The sequence below is a fragment of the Gambusia affinis genome, linkage group LG13 (genome assembly GCF_019740435.1).
Source record: "Gambusia affinis linkage group LG13, SWU_Gaff_1.0, whole genome shotgun sequence".
Classification (NCBI taxonomy): Eukaryota; Metazoa; Chordata; class Actinopteri; order Cyprinodontiformes; family Poeciliidae; genus Gambusia; species Gambusia affinis.
Window position 1 is genome coordinate 17,905,014 of NC_057880.1, and position 24,203 is coordinate 17,929,216.

At 38.5% G+C, this 24,203-nt stretch overlaps 2 protein-coding genes across 3 annotated transcripts; one reads left to right on the forward strand and one right to left on the reverse strand.

Moving 5' to 3' along the window:
* Nucleotides 1-2,464: 2,464 nt before the first annotated feature.
* Nucleotides 2,465-16,733, forward strand: fbxo11a (F-box protein 11a). 2 transcript variants are annotated; one of them, XR_006372636.1, is made up of 22 exons: nt 2,465-2,812; nt 5,899-6,023; nt 6,126-6,207; nt 7,238-7,382; nt 7,791-7,920; nt 8,919-9,002; nt 9,086-9,218; nt 9,297-9,403; nt 9,522-9,633; nt 10,162-10,268; nt 10,734-10,871; nt 11,045-11,262; nt 11,342-11,522; nt 11,651-11,773; nt 12,900-12,985; nt 13,115-13,191; nt 13,284-13,427; nt 13,529-13,639; nt 13,742-13,849; nt 13,928-13,978; nt 14,127-14,225; nt 15,221-15,252. XR_006372636.1 is itself a non-coding variant. In XM_044137172.1 (22 exons), the coding sequence occupies exons 1-22, from the start codon at nt 2,719-2,721 to the stop codon at nt 15,348-15,350; spliced, it is 2,643 nt and encodes an 880-aa protein (XP_043993107.1). In that variant the 5' UTR covers nt 2,466-2,718; the 3' UTR covers nt 15,351-16,733. The 2 variants fall into 2 exon arrangements, 1 of the variants encoding a protein (XP_043993107.1); XM_044137172.1 differs by having other exon boundaries at nt 2,466-2,812; nt 13,928-14,036; nt 15,221-16,733.
* msh6 (mutS homolog 6 (E. coli)) lies at nt 15,946-24,136 on the reverse strand. Its single transcript, XM_044137171.1, has 10 exons — nt 23,697-24,136; nt 22,926-23,128; nt 22,640-22,818; nt 19,975-22,528; nt 19,452-19,735; nt 19,257-19,374; nt 18,685-18,774; nt 18,458-18,612; nt 16,955-17,154; nt 15,946-16,878 (listed from the first exon to the last, which is right to left on the reverse strand). The coding sequence occupies exons 1-10, from the start codon at nt 23,957-23,959 to the stop codon at nt 16,797-16,799; spliced, it is 4,128 nt and encodes a 1,375-aa protein (XP_043993106.1). The 5' UTR covers nt 23,960-24,136; the 3' UTR covers nt 15,946-16,796.
* Nucleotides 24,137-24,203: the final 67 nt, after the last annotated feature.

The following is a 24,203-nucleotide window of genomic DNA, read 5'->3' on the forward strand; positions in this document are numbered from 1 at the left end:
AGACCACAGCTGCCTCTATTCAACCTTAGAAGATTGTTTTCTTCTTTTTATGTATAATTGGTGGTTTCCTCTTGGTTTTTCTGCAAATAATAACAATTTCCTTCAGCAAATTTCCAACAGCAGACACAAACATTGACTCCAAAGTGAGCTCGTTTGACTTTTTGCATTTTGCATTTCCAAGGGAAATTACTTTGAGTTTCTGTCCTGAAATTATAATGTTCTCATTGGTATAGCAGTTTGTTTTTCTTTTACACCCTTCCCATTATGCTGGTAGTTGCTCTAAATTGTTCTGCAGACACAACTGACTTGGAACAACCAGCATTGTTTGCTAAACTCCATGTGGATTTACGTTTTTGAATGACTTCTACAATAATTGTTAGTGTTTCAACAGACAGTTCACTTGTTGAGGAAATGGTTCCTGCTAATCAGATAAGTGCTCTCTTTTAACTGAAGACTCATTTGAATAATTAGAGTAGTGTACATATTGATTTTTGAAATGCAAATTAAAGTGATTCTGAGCTTTGTTCATTTAGTTAATCAAAATAAGGAAGATTAATTTCAATAATGTAATTGATATAGCTATTTCAGGTATACTTCCCAAATCCAGGCTTTTTTCAAGGAATTTAGATTTATTTCACCTTTGTGTTTTTCCTTTTTTGCTTTGAAGTCAAACATTTGACAAAAATTCAATTAAGAACAGTGATCATATTTTCATTTTTTAGAAAACTGGTCTAGTAGTCAGGCTAGAATGAAACTCTCTACCAATGAGACAGCTTAACTTGTTAATGTTTGTTGTTACTTTCTGACCCACTGTGCTTAAATAGTTTGCCTGCTTTTGTTTTCAGTCATATTGTCTGTGATATTAATTTTTTTCCCCAAACTTTGCTGTACAATCAACCAAAATCACCTAATATGCTGCTTTTATAACAACATGTCATGGTCGGTTGTTTTTATAATTATTTTGTTATTTTGGTCAATAATATCTAGTTTGGTTTGTTTAATTTATATCTTATGGTTGTCACATGTTTTAAAATATATTTTTCTTTATGTGATCCTTTTATGTTTTTTCTTTTTCTTCTAGATGCCATCTGGGTTCAGGCCCAGTCACTTAAATTAGTAAAGTTTCCATGAACACAAGTGAACCCAAACAGATACAATTACAAATGAAGTCAAAATATTAAAACTAAAAGTCATTTCTCAGTGTGATATGTATTGATTGATTGCTTTATTCAACAGACTCAGGCCATGTCCACAAACACATAATACACAGCAACATATACAAAATAAAAAAACTTAAGTCTTATAAAAGACTTCTTGCATACCAGTGCATGTTTTCATTTTTTCTAATTTTGATGACTATGGTTCATATGTAAAAAAAAAAAAAACCAACAAAAGATCACTTTGTTAAATAAGACCATGAAAAGGTTTCATGTCTTTTCATGGTGTTAAAAATGCCATGTATTATGGCATTTTTACAGTCTGCACCATTATAGGGAAGACTGCTGACTTGACAGCTGATTAGTAGCCACTCACATCCACTGCCAAAGTACGTAACAGAAGACAATTGCTAAAGAAGCTGTTTTTTTGTTATAGAGTGCGTATCCAAGCACAGTGAAAGTTGAGTGGAAGAAAAAGGTGTACATGGGAAGCAATGTTAAGTACTTCCTGTTTCTTTTTATTTAACCTTTATTTAATGAGGGGAGTCATTAAAAATGATTTACAATAACGATCTGGTTTGCCACTGCTGATATTGTTAATGTAAATGCTGATTTGCAGCAGGAGTTGGCACCTATCTTCACTGCCAAAAGCGTAAATTCTAGTTTAATACCCAGGATACCGCTGTGCTTGACTGGTAAACGAAACTGACCTAAACCTCATTGACAATCCATGGGTGGTTGTCGAAAAGAAGGTGAGACAGCAAACCCAACAATTGATAGGAGCTGAAGGCAGATGAAACACTGCCTCTTAACTCCACACAGTTGCATTGATACATATAAAAAAGGTGCACCGATCACTTTACAGTTTATAAATGGCACATATCTTTGTAATAAAAACTTGTTTCTAACATGTACTATTATTTTTTTCATATCATATTCTTCTTTTAATACTAAAGTTTTTATTTGCTACAGCAACAGTCATAAAAAATTATCAGAAAAATATTTTTGTGTAATAATGAATCTATACGAGACTAAGCTTTTAAACACGTCTAAGTACTTAGGCGTTACTCTAATATTCTGAGTGAGATGCAAATAACCTACATACTTCATACCTGAAACCACTGAGGTATAGGACCAGTAAACACTGTAGGGAGATAATTTGTAAGCTAAAATAACGAGAGCCCGTCTGTTGCTGCGACAAACCGCACATTCCCATACAGTACATACTTTTAACAAAATGTGTTAAAGTCTAAAGAACGTCTTAAATCGACCGCCTTCAACAGAAAAGGCAATGAGAAGGCGAACAGTCTACGCATGTGATGCGACTGAGGCCTGACGGACTGTCGCTGTCTGTTATGGCTCCTCCTGCTCCAGAGAAACGGGGCCAGACGTAACACCAGTGCGGGCGAACGGGGAGAAGCACAGCGATACGGTCCTCTCGAGCCGCGGTGAAAGATGGCAGCTCGTCAAATGCTTAACAAAAAGAAATAGACGGCGTGTTCGGCGTCGCCTCTTCTGCCGTGAAAGCTTCGACATTTTCTCAAGATTACCAACACCCCAAATGAACTCCGTCAGAGCAAGTAACGTTAGCAGAAGACCTAGGCGAGTATCAAGGCCGCGCCCGGTGCAGCCGGATAGGAACCACCAGGAAAGAGGTAAATTTCCTTCAACTAGCGTTAGCTTTGCTGGGAGGCTTCTCAAACACCCAGCCGCAGTTGCTTAGTTGACTATATCAGGACAATACTTAGCAGTTTCGTGTATTTTTTTAGCTAAAATGTTGGACATAAAGAAAAGACGGGTTAGTAAGTGTGAGCCCAACACGGCGTTCTCAGTCGGTGAACTCTAGTCAGGAAACGCCGAGGCTTGTGTGTTTGTAGCTGGCATTTAGGCCGCGCTTTGTTTTGCTTGATTTTATGTCCCGAGTCGACTCGTCTTTTGCTTGTCTCATGCAATACCGCTGCTGTTTTAAGTGTTTTTGTGTGACAGAATTACTAATGTTTCACAAATGAATAGCATAATGTAGATACTGTTGTAATATGACGGATGACAAACGCCTGGAAGGGCGCATTGAAGGGTTTTGCTAGTTTCAGTAGCATGCTAATTAAAGGTAGCCCGTACTAGATAGTTATTGGAGTATTTAGACAGCTATATACATACCTTTGCTTTCATACCCTTAAGCCGTCATTTCCCCCTAAAACGCCCCAGTCTTTATAACCTCTGCGATGTTAAAATGTCAGTCGCGCTGCCCGTCATTATGACAAACTTTTTCTCTTGAAATAACCCATTAGGTTTTAGCATTTTAGGTGACATTAAACAGTGAACCATTAGTGGTCTCAAGTTGAAACATTTTATTGTACTTGCAATGTCTTAATGTCAAATTACCAATGGTAGGGACGATGTACTGGTAATAATTATGGTCTGAATGTAGTTTGACGTTATTTGCAGCTGTAGGGGAAGGTGAGATATTTCATCTCTAAATATCAACTGACTGACAGCCAGCAGGAGATGTGCACTGGTAAATGTTATTCAAAGCAACTAGTATAGGAGTGGGCTATTATAAATTTTCATACAGTATGCTTCAATAACCTAGAGTAGAAAAAAAACATGTACTGTAGTACATCTACTTACATTTATTTAAGACAGAAAAACAATAATTATTTCTACTGCTGCAAAAATAATGCAGCAAATTGATCATCATAGTGGCAATGTTGTCATGCTAAGTTCTGTAGGGAATTTCAATTAAACATTCTTAGTATATATATTTTACTTACTTAGTATAATAGTTTCAGGACTATTTCCAAACTAATGAATTGGTCATTCTTATCTTACCACACCATGTTTATTTAAATAAGTAAAGTATAGAAACTTTACATGGCATCAATAAAATAAATTTAAACCATAGGAATGTTATAATGTAGTATTTCAGCAACAACTTAATGCTTTTCTAATAATAATAATAATAATAATATGGCAAATACATTTAGGTTTTAAATATTTGATACCAACAAAAATAATACTTTACATTTACTGCGAATGATTTCATACCAGAGTTAACAGCATTTCAGTTAAGATACTCAGAGAAGTTGGGATTCCAATATGGAAACACCTAAGTAGTCATGTTTGTTTTACTTCTTACAATTGTTTTAAACTATACTTTCCACATCCAAACACCCCTGTCAATTTCTTTAATTCAGAGTTGCAGGCGCTACATGTAACATTGATTTCTTGCAAGTGTGTACTGTAAAATTAATATATTTCCCCCCAATTTACCATTGTTGATATAATGCTCGGCCATACTGGATCTTGAAGTCGGCGTCTGAACAACTCTGACTTTCCTAGTCGAAAGTTCGACTTCCAGTTGATTTTTCCGACTCTGAAATGGGAATTTTTTCAAAACACAATACTTCTTCTAGATGTCGTCATTACAGCTAAATTATCACCTAAATTAGAAAATAAACAATATTTACAGTACTATTGTGCAATAAAACTTTGATCAAGGAGCAAAAAATAACAATAAAAATAACAGTAATAATTATAAAGATTGGCTTTAAAATGTAATGAAAAAGATGATTCAAGTTGCTTATTGGGCAGTGCTGAAGGGCACCGTTAACTAAGCATTTCTACAAGACAGAGAATAGATTGTAGTAGTGTAAAATTAATTTGTATTATTTTATGCTTATACTGAAACATATTTGCATTCTTAGACTGTACTACAAATGGGTTTGTACATTAATACATATTTTAGATAATTCTTACTTGTAATATATACCATGTTTGTGATTAGTTAATGGAAATTTTTAAAAAATGAAACTCATTAGTTGCTTAAATTAGTTCTTTAAGGTGTAAACATAGAAATTGGAGTAATTTGCAATGACATTGTGACACTTATAGAAATCACTCATTACAGTAGTACTGGTATAGTAATAATGGGATATTTCTTTTGTCCGTGTCATCTAGCTCTAGTTCACACTTTTTAAGGCATGTTTGGTGTTTTGTATTGTTTATGTAATAATCAATTAGACTCTTATCAAGCAGGTAAGAGTCTAAACGATTATTTAGCATAGCCTTTGACCTTAGCTGTTATCTGATGTGTAATAGAATAGGTAGAATATATGGTGGAACCTCTTGATGTGGATTTGTTTAATGAATAGTGAGTAAAAACATTTGATTTTTTTAGTATTCGTATCTTTCACTAGAAGTGTTCATCAACTCTGTATGATGAGTTGGTTTAAAGATGTGCATATAGGTTAGTTTATGATAAAAGCTGCAACATGTTTGGGTGTTTTGTTGTTGTTGACTAAATCCCCTCTTAATTGGATTTATATTGTATTTATTCTTTACAGAGTAGATCCTAAAAAGGACAATTTACCTTTCTTGAGTTTGATCTCGGCTCCTCATGAATACTATTTTGTGGTCACTAGTGTATTTCTTAAGTCTTTTAAGTATATTTCTGAAAGCTTACATTGTAATTTGAACAGTTAATTCAGCTGATGAGTTATTGTATTAATCCTGTTCAACCAAATATTTTGATATTTCAACGTTTGTGAACTTCAAAACAAAACATACCAATTAGGAAACATTTTATTTAATGGTACATAAGAAACTTTTTCTTTCTCAGGAGCATAAAATTCACATGAGCAAAAAGTTTTTGACCATTATGTCCTTGATAAATGCATTTTTTTGTTGTTGTTGTTTCGGTTGATTTAATTGCTATCTTTTTCTCCTCATCTATTAACTGTAGATGAGGACATTCCTGCAGAAATGGTTGCAGAAGAATCCGGTCCAGGAGCTCAGAATAGTCCCTACCAGCTTAGAAGAAAGTCTCTACCCAAGAGAACGGTGTGTCCCACAAAGACAAACATGGAGGTATGGCCTTTCTAAAACAGCAAGCGGAAATGATTGATGGAAGAAAAAAGTTTTTAAAGATAATTCTATGAGTAACAATGAGAGATTTCCTTTGGTCTGTAGGGTGCTTCCACTTCAACAACAGAAAACTTTGGACACCGACCTAAGCGTCCCAGAGTTTCAGGAAAGTGTCCAGATTTACCAGGTACTTACACACATCGTTTTGTCTTGTTTCTTCTTTAGAGCACACTTGTCATTATGTTTTACAATTAATCAAATTAATCAAAGCAAACTGATGCAAAAATTTCATGGCAGCTGTTCATAAAGAGGTTTATATTTAATGCAGTTGTGACTTTTTGTTATTCTTGCCTATTTTTCTAAGCTCCAGGTTATTTTGCTCCTTCACCATTTTGCAACTCTATTTTTCTCCTTCCCACTTCTGATTTGTACTTGAAAACAAACTTTTGTTCCTGTGTAGTTAAATCATTGTGCATCAGTTTAATTTTCAACATGGTTAATAATTCTGATTATATAATTGGGATAATCTCTCGAAATGCAGAAAAATCATTTATAATTTAATTCAATTGTATATTGTTTGTTTTGCAACCTGTTTATCTTGATTATTTCTTGGACCAGTATTTTTACCTATTTGAGATGGATGGTTCTCCATAAATATGACAGATTTTAACACCCTGTCAAACCAGAATAACTCTTAAATGTGATTTAAGCAAGCATAAATTCATATCTTGAATTAATTTTAATAGACATCAATTTGGGTTGATCTTTTTGGATTAAACATGTACTACTGCTTTAAACTTGTATATGAGGAACTTAAAAAGTCTGGTGTCGTGACATTTGGGTCTTTGTCATTCTCTGCTGCTCTACCCAAAGGATTTAAAATGGATGTTTGCCTGTGACACAGTCTTGCTGTACTGAAGCCAACTGTCAGCTTAGATCATGTTATGCACAATTTTGGCCAAAGTGGCTCATTTTAAAATAAGAAGCAATGTAGAGTTTCCAGAGTAAACAATAGAAAATATTGTATTAATTCTTTTTCATTTATTGCTTCATTTTGACTTGGTGCCACAAATTCACCCAACGATTTTTTACTTCTCCCATTCTAGTTTTAAGTCCTGAGTAACTGTTTTGTTTACTCCTGTGATCTTGGTGTAAATATGCCAGGTCTGTTCCCACAAACATACAATGGTCTAACGCCATGGTCGCTGTCTTCCCAGCTGCTCCAGCAGAACAGTATTTGCAAGAGAAGCTACCAGATGAGGTGGTGCTGAAGATCTTCTCGTACCTGTTGGAGCAGGATTTGTGCCGTGCAGCTTGTGTGTGCAAGCGCTTCAGTGAGCTGGCCAACGACCCCATCCTCTGGTGAGGCTTGTTGTCCAATTAATGTGACTTGTATGTTGATATTTAACCCACCATATTCTAAAATTGTAAATCAGTTTTCTAAAACTTTAGGATTGTCAACATTGCCAGATTGTGGGTCTGTTGCAGGGATGCACAACTTAACATCACATTATTGTTGAATATTGTGTTTTACTTGGTTAAAATTAATTTTGAGAGGTCACTATATATTTTTAAGTAACTTCATCTTTCATTTATCCAGCTTTATTTCAAATATCCAGTTGTTTTCTGGGATACTACTAAATGCCACAATGATCGCTATAATTAAACATTTATTTAAGTGTGTATGTAAAGGAGAAACATATAAGTATTTAATGTGTTTGTGATCTATAGGAGAATATTATTTTTTGTTGATGTGTTTTAACATTTCAGGAAGCGATTGTACATGGAGGTTTTCGAATACACCCGACCTATGATGCACCCGGAGGCAGGAAAGTTTTACCAGATAAATCCAGAAGAGTATGAACAGCCAAACCCGTGGAAGGAGAGTTTTCAGCAGCTGGTGAGGAAATCTCATTTATGAAATGGCTTTTCTCCTCCTTGTGGTTTCTAGCAAAAGTTAGCATTCAGCCATCACTTTAGTGTTTTAATCCAAACTAAGAGAAGATGAATTCAACTAAATGTCTTCAGCTTTCACTTTGTCAAAATTTGTATTATGAGAACAGCTTATTTTTATGGGTTAAAAAAGCTATATTAAAACAACTACAGAAGGATGTTGTAGTGCAGTTTGTCTTCTGAGAATTAAGTGTTTCTGTGGAGGTAGACTTTCCAAATGAAGCTCAACATGTTTTTTTTTTAGATGTTTCTATAGTAAAACTAAACTCCAGGAGCATAGGAGAATGTAGAAATTAGATATTTCCATCACCATAATTTGCTCATTTTTATTTAAAAATTCCCCTTTGTTTTTTTTTCCTATTTATGTATATTTTTGATTGCATGCAGATTCTTGGGATTTATGTTCAAAATATTCACTTGGAGTTACTTGGATATTATCTGCCTTATCTGAATGTTCAACAGATCAAATTTTTTTATTTTGTTTTTTGTAAAACTCCCAGCTAAATTAGTTGTTTGGCATCTTAACCAAACCCAGTTTTATGACCATAAGTCCAGGTTAGCAGGAATTTAAACTTTTCAAATGTTCAAAAAGTTGTCTTATGGTCTTGTTTAAAATTTGTGATTGTGCGTATGTTGAGGCAGTAAATCAAAAAACATAGCATCATTAGAATTACACATGTATATCAAGGCTCAATGGTGCAAATTAACAATTAAATAATGCAATTTAACTATGAATAGATGTAAAAAAACAGAGCATGAGAGAATTATTTGATTTTTATTCTTTAGATAAATAGAAGAGAAAAGAAATCTAAACAAGTTTCCTGGTTGTGGAGCAGCCCTGCATTTTCTCTTTCTGGATGTTTAAAATGTTCCGTACTGTTGGTTTGCATTTTAAAATCTGAAAATCATGGACTGTTATTTGTCTTTCTGTGTTTTCCTTTTTAGTATAAAGGTGCCCACGTTAAGCCAGGCTTTGCAGAACACTTCTACAGTAATCCTGCCAGATACAAAGGAAGAGATAACATGTTTGTAAGTAAAACAGCTTTTTTAACCAAAATTTTTTTTTAATCTGTAATTTTTAAGTGCAGTATTCACTTATTTATTTTTTTCAGTATTATGACACCATAGAAGACGCTCTGGGAGGCGGTCAGGAGCCTCACTTCGACGGCTTGATATTTGTCCACTCTGGTATTTACACGGATGAGTGGATCTATATCGAATCGCCGATCACAATGATTGGAGCTGGTATGTCTTAAATCTATTTCAAAAGTACATTTTGAACTAATTTTGTCATGTTATTAAACTGTTAAAATCTTTTTGCAGCTCCTGGAAAGGTTGCAGAGAAAGTCATCATAGAGAACACCAGAGACTCCACTTTTGTTTTCATGGAGGGCTCAGAGGACGCTTACGTTGGATTTATGACTATCAGGGTAAAAAGACTTGTGGTTTATAATTGTACTATGTAGCAAGTTTAGTGCAATTTCTTCTCGTTTCCATGGTTGTGCATGTTTATCGTTAATTATTTTGCAATTGCTGTCTGCTCTGCAGTTCAACCCTGACGATAAATCCGCCCAGCACCACAATGCGCACCACTGCTTGGAAATTACAGTGAACTGCAGCCCCATCATTGACCACTGCATCATCCGTAGCACATGCACAGGTAACACTTTGTCTTCTGATACAAAACTTGAAAAAATCTGCCTGTTTTATATTAAAATTCAAGAAATTTCAAATTGAAAAGTCACAGTTTGTATATTATTGCTATATTGGTTTGAAGTGTTGCATTACATTGTGTTGTTTTATCTTTATGTACTTTCACTCTGAATTGCCTTTGGCTGAAAGGGGCTGTGTATAATAAAGCTGCTTTACATTATCTTATTACTCTTGTACATTTCTCAGAATCTCCACCTATCGTTTTTCAGATCTGGAGTTTCTTACTTTGTATATTTGACCTTGCCATTTGGTCTTTGTTTCTATGTCTTTGTGCTTTAATTTTCTCTTTACTTTGCTACTGACACGGTAAATCTCCCCACTGAGTGATAAATATAAAATGATTATATTTTATTCTTTTCTCTTCCAAAGAAATAAATCTGTAAATGACTGGAGATGCTGGACTTATTGGCACTTTGTTTTTCTTTTTAAACTTTTTTTGCGTTATGCATGTTGACATAAGGTTTTTCTGTTTCAGTTGGGTCCGCTGTGTGTGTCAGTGGTCAGGGGGCTTGTCCCACAATAAAGCACTGCAACATCAGTGACTGTGAAAATGTTGGCCTTTACATCACTGATCATGCACAGGTAGTGTACACTTTTCACTTGTATAATGTTAGCATTTGATCATCTGGATTTGTGTGGCAGTAATTTCATCTTCATTCTACTAAATGAGTAGAATCTCAGATACTGTTAGGTACTGAGAGATCCAACAGTCAGGCTATTCTTGGCTGATTTAGATTTTCTTTGAAGAATGACATGATAACTTTTTCTCACTTGGGATGATATAGTGCTTTTATTTGTCATTTGAAAGACAAATGGTGGGATTTTTTACCTTTGGTGCATTTAATAAATAGAAAAATGTCAGGATATTCTGTTATGATCACTGGTCTTAGCAAAATTGTCCGATCACATAAAAGTCCCAACAAATTAATCTTTCTGTTGAGAAAATAGCCTCTGGTATACAGGCTACATCATTAGTGCAACAATTTTTTTATTTTTATTTTAAGTGCAAATATTTACTAATGTGTATTCATGTTGTTGTTTTTTTAGGGCATTTACGAGGACAATGAGATTTCAAACAACGCTCTGGCGGGGATTTGGGTGAAGAACCACGGCAACCCAATCATCAGAAGGAATCACATCCATCATGGCAGAGACGTCGGCGTCTTCACATTTGATCACGGCATGGTAAGATATAAAAGCTTCTCACAGTCAACTACTGGGTTTCCTTCCTAAATATTTGGTTTCACACTCTTTGCTTCTCTTTGCAGTGTGACACAACAGACCTGTGTAGTTGTTCACACACGTTCGATACAACTTGCCTCTTTGCGCACTAACTCAGTATAACTGTGTTTTTGTAGGGTTACTTTGAGAGCTGCAACATCCATAGGAACCGAATTGCTGGCTTCGAAGTGAAGGCGTACGCCAACCCCACAGTGGTGCGTTGTGAAATCCACCACGGTCAGACTGGTGGCATCTATGTGCATGAAAAGGGCCGCGGACAGTTCATCGAAAACAAGATTTATGCAAATAACTTTGCAGGCGTGTGGATAACCTCAAACAGCGACCCCACTATAAGGTCAGTGTAGCCAGACTGACAGCTGGGGTTTTCCTTTATAATGCTACATGCTCAAATATGTTGTTTTGTCCAAACACAGGGGTAACGCCATCTTTAATGGCAACCAAGGTGGCGTTTACATTTTTGGTGATGGCCGAGGCCTCATTGAAGGCAACGACATCTACGGCAACGCCCTGGCAGGAATCCAGATCAGGACGAACAGCTGTCCTATTGTGCGACATAACAAGATCCATGACGGTCAACATGGTGGCATATATGTGGTAAATTCAGCTTTAAAACAAACTTTTTGGTTAATTTTCTGTCATTTTTAGTTTGTAGCTTCAGTAGATTTTGTACTTTAACTTGGAAATTTAATAGTGTTTGTTTTTCTTTCTTTGTGTGTGTGTAGCATGAAAAAGGACAGGGAGTCATAGAGGAGAACGAGGTGTACAGTAACACTCTGGCGGGAGTGTGGGTGACTACAGGCAGTATGCCAGTACTGAGGAGGAACAGGATACACAGCGGGAAGCAGGTAAGATGACAGCTGGTTATAAAAAACAGTTATGTGCAAGTAAAAAGTAAAAAAAAAAGACTTTTTAGTGTTTCTTACTGGAGGTTCTTAAACAGTCTTTGATTTAATAAAACCTCATTTTAGACCCTAGGAAGTCTTAAATGGCCAGGTTTTTATGGTAGGCTTGAAATTATTTTAGATTGTTTTTTCATTGGCTCTGTTTATTGTTTCTACTTTCAATTTATTAATTTTTAATGTCCTTATTGTTTTGTGCTATTGGTGAATTCTTCTTCACTCAGCTCCTTTGTCATGGAAGATAATTATATTTATCAAGATTCAGCTTAAAAACAAGGATTTTAAAGAGAACATGTCAATAACTAAGAGTGAAACGCAAGAAATGTGTGAAGCATTAAAAAAATACATAATTTTGTCCCTTTTGGTATTTTTTGTGCCATTTACTTTCATTCTTCATCCATTTTGTGGAGTGCATCATCACTGCAGATTATCTATTTATTTTTTTATTTCCTGTATTATTTTGCTTGAAAAATGTTATGTATTGTGATATTTTTTGTATATTTATAAATTTGTATTGGTATGGATATACATTACATAAAACTGAATTAAACAAAAGTTCCCAAAATAAAATTATACATATTTCATTTTGTATTTATAAGGAGAGAAAAAAAAGCAAATTTTGTTTGACTTAATCACAAAATCATTTGAGTGATGTAAATATTATCTGTAGTGAGAAATAAACTTTATTCATCAAAACAAATTCCCATCATAATCTTGAAAATGTTTATCTTTAAAGGTTATTTACAAACAACCTTAGCTAAAAACAATAAAATAAGCAGAATTAGTATAGCTGCAAACTTCTAACATTCACTTTCTTGAATAATGAAAGAGGGGAAAAAACTTTGAATCTCTAAAACTGATCTTTGCAGGGTTTCTTAGAAAATGTATGAATGAAACCCCGTTTTATTGTACAATCACTTGTTTACGTTGTTTCTTTGGTTGTTTTTTTTATTTTTATTATGGTAACCATGCCATTAATTCTCGATCAGAGTAACAGACTTTAAAGCTCTTCAGTTTTGTGTATTTTACCAAGAAGAAGTAAATTAAATCCCAATATGTGTTATTGGAACAGGTTGGGGTTTACTTCTACGACAATGGCCACGGTGTGTTGGAGGACAATGACATCTACAATCATATGTACTCTGGGGTTCAAATAAGGTTTGTTGGGAAAAAGAAAGTCAATAATCTTGAACATTTTTAATCCCAAGTCTTGATTTATATATGCTGAAATAAACAGTCTGCTTTAATTTACTCACCCAGACCTTTCGTCCTTTTTCTTTTCGACAGGACTGGCAGCAATCCCAAAATCAGACGGAACAAGATCTGGGGCGGCCAAAATGGAGGCATTTTGGTTTACAACTCAGGTGGGAAGCACAGAGGGATTTTTTTTTGCCAATATAGTGCTTTGCTATTGCCATTTGTCATTTTGTTTACTCAATTTCTCCTGGCTTTTCAGGTTTGGGATTCATTGAGGACAATGAGATCTTCGACAATGCAATGGCGGGAGTGTGGATCAAAACAGACAGCAACCCCACGCTGCGGAGGAATAAGATCCATGATGGGAGAGACGGAGGGATTTGTATATTCAACGGAGGACGAGGTAGTTCATTAATTTATCTAAAAGTCACAGATTGATACTGTTTAGTATTTTTCCTGCATTATTACTGCAGTAAATCTAAAAGTCAGTCTTTCTTTGTGAAGGTTTGCTAGAAGAGAATGACATCTTCAGAAATGCCCAAGCAGGTGTTCTCATTAGCACCAACAGTCACCCCACACTGAGGAAAAACAGGATATTTGACGGCTTCGCTGCAGGTGGGTAACACACACACAGCTGTTTTAATAAACTTTGAATGCTGTTTGTTTTTATTTGGTTAAAAAGAGTTATTTTAAATCTGTTTTGTTCCTAAATGGAAGGTATTGAAATAACCAACCACGCGACAGCAACCCTAGAAGGCAATCAGATCTTCAACAATCGTTTTGGGGGGTTGTTCCTGGCATCTGGTGTCAATGTTACAATGAAAGGTACTTGCATGCTGAAATAATTAATACTAACCAGTTGTTAAGATACTAATTTCTGCATTTCTCCTATGTCTACTTCAGATAATAAAATACAGAACAATCAAGATGCCATTGAAAAGGCTGTGAGCAGAGGTCAGTGCCTGTACAAGATTTCAAGTTACACCAGCTACCCAATGCACGATTTTTACAGGTAACAACCTCAATCATGGAGACAGTAATGATCTCTCATGGTTTTGTGTTGGTTTTTCTTTTATTGATGATTTATTTTTGGTTTACACAGGTGTCACACCTGCAACACCACAGACCGCAATGCCATTTGTGTGAACTGTATCAAGAAGTGTCACCAAGGACACGACGTGGAGTTCATCAGACATGATAGGTCAGTATATGTATTCATATTCAGTTAATTCACTTAAGCTTTGTAAATGTAACATTTTTTTCTAAGAACAAGCCATTTTATTCCTTATATAGTTTTTTATTAATTGCTTTTGTGGGTGAAATTCACAAAAGTTGAATAATTAAATAAAAAATTGCAGCATGTTCTTACAGGAAAGAAATTCTGTATCATTTTTTTTTTTTTTATAAGACTTAAATACATAAATGTCAAATACCCACATTGTTGTGTACAAGTGTTCAGATTACTAACTGTTTTATTTGTAATGTAGAAACAAAATAAAAAATAAAACGTAACAGAGGAATCAAGTGGATGCCATTAACTACTTCATTTCCTTTCATACAATGCATATATTCATGAATTTTAGAAAATTTCAACCCACTTCATACTAATTTTGTACAATAAACATTTTAACAAAAAAACAAACACTCCCTACATAGTTGACGTTCTATCAGGAAAAATTGCATTTCCAAGTGCAATAAATTGTTTTATAGTAGGAAGTCATTTATAGTAGGAAACTATAAATACTAAACTTTCACAGGTTTTTTTTTGAGTAAACAGCAGTTGTTGTTTAGCATGCATCTTAACTAGATATGTCTCAAAATTAAAATTTTGAGACGTTTCTCCTCCGTTATACGAATACACTTACTGCGTTTGACTTTTAATGTTCAGCACTTACTAAAGTCTTACTTCTTGGGTATTTTTTGACTTGAAATTTGCTAAATAAATTAAGTCCATTTATCATTTATGTAGTTTAAAAAGCACATGAAAGACGAGCCAAAAAAAAATGGAAATTTAAACTCACCTCAAGCTGCCTTTGCAAATGTTATTCCACTTGCATCGATGAAAATGGCAAAAAATCTGTTTTACAATTAAATGCAACATTAATTGTATGTACTGCCTGTCTGAGTGGCCTTTTCTGTTTTTGCATTATAATTCAACCCACCATTTAATTCTTCTTCTTTTGCTTCTTCATGCAGATTTTTCTGCGACTGCGGCGCGGGGACGCTGTCGAATCCATGCACGTTAGCTGGGGAGCCGACTCATGACACAGACACGTTGTACGACTCGGCTCCTCCTATAGAGTCCAACACGCTGCAGCACAACTGAGCTCCAGACCTGAGGACCCTTTGTGCCTCGGCTCGATTGAACACAGACACTTTTAGTTGTGCAGCAGAAGAGGAAACCCGAACTAAGTAACAGATTCACTTTGACAGAGCAAATACAGCTTACAAAAAAGAAAACAAAAAACACTTGGGACATGAAAATGCTTAAAGATGTTTAGAGAAAAAAAAAAGAAGTCTTGATGATGGATGCCTTGCTTTTTGTTAAAAAAAAAAAAAAAAGACACCAGTGGATCAGAGCAGCTGACTCAGGGTTTGTGGGTTGAACTGGTGAGACGGACAAAAGCCACCTTCGCTCATCTTCCTTAAAAAAGCGCAAGAACAAGATACTTCGGTGATGTACAGATCCAGAGTTCTCGTCAGAGGAAAAGGTCCCACTTTCAATGCTTCCACCACTTGGGCGACCGATGTTCTTGTTTGTAACGTATGGGGAAAAAAAAAAAACTAAACAAAAAAAACCCTTCAGCACTTCAGCTTTTTTTTTTCTTTAAGACAACTGATGAGATTTGATTTTATGCTTTTGTGTAGTTTTGTATTTTCATGCAAAAATCTTACTGTACTTGAATGTCTTTATTTTATTAAATGTGTTTTTTTTTTTTTTTTTGTTATTCCCCAGAATTGCTGTAATTATATTCATGTCGCAGTATCTCATTTCTTTCTGTGAAAGAGACCAGAGAAAAGAGAAAAACACTAAACATTTTCTCCAGCAATGTTGACTTAGGTTTTTTTTTTTTTTGCAACACAGAAAATCTGATGCTGAAATGTGCTTTGACAAGACCGCTAGAACCTGCTTTGAGTATTCTATGCATATCGTTTATGTTCCTTGTTGGTTTGCTAAACATGTTTTAGAAGCATGAAACTTAACCCATAACAACTTTTCTTTACAACCAAGTAAAAGTGAAATGATTACTGATCTGATGGGAAATGATCCAAGTCATGTTTGTTTACATCTCGTCCTGTTTTAAAGTGTTGCTTCATTGTTTTTAATATCAGATGTTTGACTGTTTTTACATCTACAAAATTAAAAGCAAAAAGTCTTGTAAAAGCATAATTCTTAGGATTTTTCTGTTTTTTTTTGTTTCCAATATTGCTGGAGAATTGAACAGCTTTTGCTCTACAGAAGCTGAGACAAGTACCTATTTACAGCGCTTTATGGTTTCATCGCCTCCCCCCCTCCTTCCATCCATGTGTACTGGTGATTGTGGATTTCTCATACAGACTGAAAATGTATGCATGTATCATAACATCTAGACTTAATATATTGTGAAGTATTCAATAACCGTTATGTAGGCGCTAGTGTGAATTAAAAGGGTTTAATTTCCTAGATGAAACATTGTCATTTTTTAAAAATAAACTTTATTAGATCATTGCAGTAGTGTTTTTTTCTCCCCTGAAAAGAACAAAAATAGAATCATGAGGGTTTGTGGGTAAACTACAGGGTGTTAAGCAGTTGAATGAGGGAAGTGAAGCGTGCGTTGTCTGGAGCAGCATCTTCAGCGAACTGGCAGAGTTTCCTGCAGGGAAAATGGAGGGAAACTGTCAACGGAGCAGCAGCATTAAACTCGCTGCACGTTTCAAAAGGAAGCACACCTGAACAGTCTGAGGCTGATGGTGCTTCTCTCAAACTCTCTGGCCTTCCTGTGGCCAGACTGGATGACCTCCTCTGGCAGGTTGGCAAGCCGTGCCGCGTTGAATCCGTAGCTCTTCGGACAAGCGCCGGTGATGAACTTGTAGAGGAACGTGATCGTTTCCTGACTCGGATCCTCACATTCATTCTCCACCATGCATGCCTACAGGGGACAAAACACAAGCTGAAGTGGAAAAGTGGAGGTAACGGCTGATTTGTTGGAAAGAAGCACAAACTTTTTTCTGTAACATCTAACGTCTGGTTCAGGAAGCTGTTTGAGGCCGGATCAGAGGATGCAGCTGTGGTGTAATCTAGATGAAGCCACCAACTGTTAAAATTCTCCCCAACTGTGATCACTTGGTTATTGCTTCACTCTTTATGTTGAAGTTTTTAAGCCCAATTTAATGACTTGGGAAAAAATAGATTGGGACATTTGGGATTCAAAATAATGAGATTCTACATACTTTCATCTTTGAAAGACCAAACTATTAGTTTAAACTCATATTTAGACTTTGAATTACAAGATGCGTCCTCAATTTCAAATCCTTTACCTTTGACTAAATATAGCGTTTTAAGTTGTGATGTGAATTAAAAATGGATTTCTACAAAAGCATTCAACTGCCAGAGCATGGAAATAAATTCAGGAGCAGTATTTCAAAAGAAAATGAGATGGGTTTTATATCTCATTACCAGAAAGTTTCTTGTAAATGCTCCAACTTTATTATGAGTTCTTAAAAAGGCAAAAAGGGCTCGTTTTCACTCCTCACCTGCTGCTTCTAGATGAAATCTAAACATCTCTAAGGAAAGAGAATCATCACAGTGGGTTGTGGGCAGAGTCGAATAAAAACGTGTGACGCGTCATGGGAGGAGTCAAATGACATGCACCTGCAAGTGAATGCAGCTGAATATTTGTATCCGAGTGGTGTTGTGGATGCTGAACCCGGATAATAAATAAAAGTTGTAAGAAGTTTCGGGTTGTAGGCTGCAGTATGAGTTTTAGTGGAGTAAAATACGAAAAATGGAGTGAAAACAACAGGATTCGCTGCTCTGCAAGCAGGCTTGGAGCTCTAAATACATTAGAAACATTAATATGACCCTGCAAGTCAAAATATTAATTTCCATTTTATAATTATGACAATGAGTTTTTTTTCTTTCAAGTAGTGGAAATTGGATTCTATTGGGAAGATACTAATAGGATCTTGGATTAAATTCCAATAAGCTTGTGAAGTTCTTTTACACCACTTGGGAAATGAAAAAAAAAAAAAAAAAGTCATAATTTTGTTTTCCAAAATTTAACATTTATGGTTTGAAAGTCAAATTCATGACTTAAAACTGTCAATTATGAATTAAATTCTTACATTGAATTGAAAACATCAATGTATATGGTGAAAATATTTCTCCATAATAGGGAACATTTAGGATTTTTATATTAGAATAAAGGAATGACAGATTTGTGCTCCTCTTACCATGTGGCCCAGTCGCACAGCGGCGTTGTTAGCATAGTCCTCAACTAGGGAGTGGTAATGCGTGGAGAACAGAGTGCGGCAGCAGATCTTCTCAGCAAGCTCCTTCACAACAGCGCTGGCGATGGCTGTGCCGTCATATGTAGCCGTGCCCCTTCCTACAACAAGCCAAAGCCTCATGAGTCACCATGACAGCGCAATAACAGGCAGGAAGCGCGACTCAGTCTCACCGAGTTCATCAAGGAGCACCAGAGAGTGCCTGGTGGCGTGGTGCAGGATGCTGGCCGTCTCACTGAGCTCCACGTAGAAGGTGCTCTCACCTGGAGAGGGACAGAAAAAACTGCTTGGACCGGAGGAAGCAGCTCCGGTCGTCATGGATACAGGTACACAGCCGGTCCTGATGCTCAATTACAATTTTTTTTAACTGAAATCTGATTTCTTTACGTGGTTGTGATGCCACTAAGCCTGTCGCATTAAGCAATAACTCAATTGATCGCCTGATGAATGAAAATGAATTTCATCTTTTCCCTTTACATTATTGTTTGTTTTTCTCTACCAAAAATAAAGGATTCAGTTTGGTCTTTTAGTCTCAGCTAGACTTTTTCTGAAGGACAATTTTATTTACAGAGACAGTATCTATTTTATTTGTTGTTTCAGTTGTTTTGTTTATTCTGGATATTTAGTGTCATTCAGTTTCAGTGTTGCGCATTTGTTTGAAATTAGTTTATTGTTCTTCAAGAGGGTGAACTTGCATTATCATGCATTAGCCTGTATTGGAGGTTAAAGGTGTGTGTGGCGTTACCGGCCATAATTCGATCCGATGCTCCCAGCCGAGTGAAGACCCGATCAACTGGAGTGAAGCAAAGGCTCTCAGCTGGAACGTAGCATCCGAGCTGAGCGAGGATAATCACAAGTCCACACTAGAAAAACAACATTTATTAAAACACACTGGCGGAGAACACCAAAAAATGTTAATTTAATGAAAAAACAAGCCCACCTGTCTCATTAGGGTAGATTTTCCCCCCATGTTTGGACCCGTTACAAGAACACATGAGGCGCAACCCTCCACCTCATCACCTTCACTGTTCCCAGGGCAACCGATGAAGATGTCGTTAGGAATGAAGTCATCCCCAAAAAACGTTTTAGTCACACACGGGTGACGGGATCCGGTGAGGTTAATGAAGGGCGTGCCGCGGTCATCGTCCTCTGGTAGAACCACCTGGGGTCTGGCCATCGGCCCGTCACCACCCAGACTGTAGCGGGACAAAGCCAGCAGAACGTCTGGGGGGAAAAAAAAATGCACAAAATGAAACTCAGGAGAAACTGAGGGATGAACTAACAGAAAGTGATAGATGGGAAAGCCAATGAGCAGATGAATATATGATAGATCCTCTACCTCCATGTGGACAGCCGGAAAGATAAATGGACAGAGAGACGGGTCTCTTCATTGGTAGTTTGATGTAGAACATGTTTATCCATCGGATGGATAAACATGTCCATGTGACGTCAGCGGTACTCACCCAGCACGGCCATGCATTCCACAGCCGTCCTCCAGTCTTTGTAGTTCTTGTCGAAGTTGTAGAAGAGCCTCCTCATGCAGTCCTTCAGTGCCGTGTCTCTCTTCTCCTCGAAGCCCTGCAGCTCTGAGAAGAGCCGCTCGCTCTCCTTCGTCACATAGCGCTTCCAGCCTTTCTTGGTGGATTTCACTTCATACTCTTCGGGGATGTTCCTCTCTGAAACACTGTCGGGAACTTCCATCTGAAATCGGTTCCGTCCGGTTCCCCAGAACGCCATGTTCTTACAGCCGAGCCTCTTCTTCTGCCGCTCCAGGTAGTCCTGCAGGTCCCGTTCACAGGTTTTGATTCCTGCGAGAGCCTGGTCGAACTCCGGATCAAAGCCGGTCTTAGGGGTTATGACCCCAGTGGTGCGGGCTTTCTGGTGGTCAAAAGCTGTTTCCCAGCGCTTCAGCTCTGCCGACAGATCTGGGAAGAGGCCTTTCTCTTCCGTCTTCAGGCTGATAATCTGACAAAGCAGTGTGGAGCGAAAGTCGCCTGAAGCCGGAGTGAAAGCAGAAATGATCTCTTGCATGGTTTTGAAGCCTTCTAGCGCTGATAGGAAGTCGGCAATCTTGCGCTTGCTGTAGGTGACTTCCTCATAGAGCACCGCTCTGGAGTCCGGGTGGTCCTGGCCCTTCAAAGGTGTGCCAATGCTGTGGATTTTACTCAGAAGCCGCTCCAGATCCGGAAGCTTCTTCAGCAGCTCTGAGACGTCGGCAGCCTGAGCCTGCGCTGCTATCAGGTCGTCCATGGCGTCCAGCCTGTCCCTGATGGAAGCAGGGTTACACAATGGAGCGCAGAGCCACTGCTTCAGCAGCCTCTTACCAAACGGAGTAGAGCAGGAGTCTAAACGCTCCAACAGTGTCCCTTCAGTTCCCCCTGAACCATTCTGGAAGATCTCCAGGTTCGCCAGTGTCACACCGTCCAGGACCATCCGCTGACGGGTCTGGGAAAAACAACTGGCGGGTCCAGCTGCTTTCTCTAACTCCACATCAACAGGGACGTACTCTTCGAAGTTGGCCATGGAGAGCAGCTCTTTGTCGACCAGACATTTCTTCAGGTAGAAGATGCAGCCGCCTAAAGCCGACAGCGCCAACTCATAGCCTTCCTTAGGGGACAGACACAAGGAGTCGCTCTCCGAGGTCATCCTCCGCAGGAGCGCAGGGAGGAATCCGTCTCCAGCCGTCTCCTCAAAGTAATTCTCCTCTGAGAGGGTTTTCAGCGTCTTCTGAGCATCCCAAAACTGTGTCCCTGCATTCAGCCCTTCCTGCAGCGCAGAGGACAGAGATGCTTTCAGGATTTTGCGGGTCTCAGCAGATGGGTTACTCTTTTCGAAGAGGACCTCAGCAGGCGGGAAGTGTGCGATTAAGGTGCGTAGCCGTGAGCAGTGGCGATCATCTGAGAACTGACCGATGTGAAAATACCCCACTGATGTGTCTGCGAAGCAAACGCCATAGGTGCGATGGCGTCCAGAACTCTCGTCTTCAGCCTTTTCCTTTAAGCTCAGGAGGAACTTGCTCTGGCTCTCTGAAGGAGCGCCGTCCAACACGCTGTAAGTTTGGGTACCGCGGGTGATAATTCGGCAGACTTCCCTTCTGACGACGCGGTCAAACTTTGTGGGCTTGGCCATGGTCTTGCAGCGTGCTTCCATCATTTCCGGGGTCTCTGTTTGCTCCACGCGGGCCACCTTGTAGCCCTTCTGCACCAACACGTCTGAGAAACGCGCAAAGCCGATTTCTGGGAAGCCGGAGTGCGCCCACGTGCCTTTCATGAACGTCAGGCCGAGCTCATTGACACCTATCACGGCGTCCATGTGGTACAGCTCGTAAAACTTTCCCACCTTGTAGAAAATCACCGTGTCAAACATCCCAGACTTCAGCTGCCACCAGCGGCGCATCCCAGGAGTGTTTCTGTTCAGGAAGTCTTCGGGGACGTACAGGGTAGTCGGGTCGTAGTCGTCCTCACTCTGACGGCGTCTCTTCCCGTCCTTCCTCCGACCATCCTGCAGCCATTCCAGCTTCTCATGATCCCAGGTTGTTGCCCCTCCAGCGGGACCGGATCCGTTTGCTTGGCTCTCGAAGCTGTCTGGGGCGGAGAAGGCAGACAAGCGGGATTTGGCGTCAGCTGTGATTGTCTTTGGAGCTCGTTTAGGTCCAGCTGAGGGCGTAGACGGCGTCTTTGCTTTCTTACTAACGCATTTGTCTGCGGGACGTTTGCGCTTTACAGGTTTGATAGGGCTGTCTGCTTCCGACTCTTGGCTGCTCTCCTTCTCCTCCTCTTCACTGCTCACGGTCACCTCTTCCTCCTCTTCCTCGCTGGTGGATGCAGCCTGCTCTGGTTTGAACTCCTCGTCTGATCCGTCGCTGTCTGATGCCACGATGATGCGGCGGCGCTTGGATTTGCCTCCTTGCTCTGCAGAGGAACGTGAAGAACGTCGATCGACTTTGGGTGACTTCACTTTGCTTTTCTTTTCTTCCATGTCAATGACCTCTTCATCACTCACTGTTGACTTGTCAAGCTAAGAAAAACAAACAAGTACATTTTAAATAATAACTGAATTAAAATTTTAATTGAGTTAAATGCAAGGTCAGTAATTCATTAATCTCATTCTAACAGGCTTTTTATTCACCTCCATTTCTTCTTCTTCATCCTCTTCTTCCTCATCAGATGGATCCCTGCAGACCGCCATTTTTAATCGATTTTCAGGACTATCGAAAAAGGATTTATCGGCGAGCTCCATCGCACGACGGATCACAGGTTTGCTGCTGAAGAACACCCCCCCCGGTTTAACGTCACTGCTGTCAGACCCTAAAGAGACATAATCTAGATTAGATTACCCACACAAGGACTCAACACCAACTGAAACATCTGAATAATTAATACTGTTTTAATAATGAGTAGAAGAAACAGCTCACCTTGGTAATCTCTAATGTATTTGGTGCTGACCCATCCTCTTGTTGGAGGTTCATCAAAGAAATGGACATGTATGCGCTGATCCCGACCTTTGCCCCTCATTTGCTGGCCTGTCAGAGGTTGAGGTACCACCATGCATGGCCACCAGGGGTGTCCTTCCAGTTTGGCCCAAACGAGGGCTCCTGCACCAAATGAGCATTTGGAGCTGCCAAAGAAGAGAAGAGGAAGTCACAAATCAAATTGTGTAATATGAGAGAAACTATAACCATGTCGTATTAATTTGTTTTGGGGGGTTTTCAGGTTGGAAGGATTATGAAGCAACAATTTCAATATGTTTTGAAAACAAGAATTGCTGTTTACTACTACAAAACTGTTAGCTTTATAGCTTCAGCTACTTTAAACTTCTATTTAAGAATAATCTAGGATAGGTTGTTGTTGATGACTTATATGTTTTTATTCTGCTTTTTGAGTAGAAAACACTTTAGGACAGTGTAGTAAATGGTCTACAACTAGAACACGTGCTATCACACCTGCAAATCATCATAATGCCTTCAGTTTTCATTAGAGATGGAGATGATTCATGTTTGAGGTTTACAACAGAGGCTTGGTTTGCAACCACAACCTGCATCCATTTGACACATTTGAGAACTGCAAAATTTATTTTTGCTACGTTTCTAACACAATGCTTGCTAACCATGCTGTCATTATTTTAGTCAGACGGGAAATAAAACGTTAACAGTGACACCAGGAATTACACGGTTCCAAAAACTGACCTGTTTTCAGTCGTCGCAGCCTTGTCTCCGAACAGTTTTTTGAATCCTCCGCTTGCATTCTTGTTCTGTGTAACTTTAGTGTTCTTACTCGGCTGCTGCTGGTGGTTGCTTTGCGTCTGTCTGGCTTCCTCCTTGGGAGACGAGTTGGACTTTTCCACGGAGCTTGGCAGGTCCGCCTCGGCCGGGGAGGAACTCTGCTTCGGTTTGGAAACCGGCGGCGGAGACTTGGTAAAAAAGTTGAACAGAGAGCTTTGTTTCGCCATGTGCTCTCGATTAAATTCAGCTTTCGCTGCCTTTTTCAGATAAAGTTCCGAAAGGTAGAGCCGTCCTGATCCTCCAGTCACCACTATCACCACCACCTAGCATCCAGTAGCCACCAAGCTCGTTACTCGCGGGAAACAAACGCACTCGACGTTGTGGGCGTGAACACAAGCTTTGTCCAATGACAGGCCACGACACTTAACGTGGAAGAAACGAAATCAAAACACAGCTTCGCTTGTTGGTCAC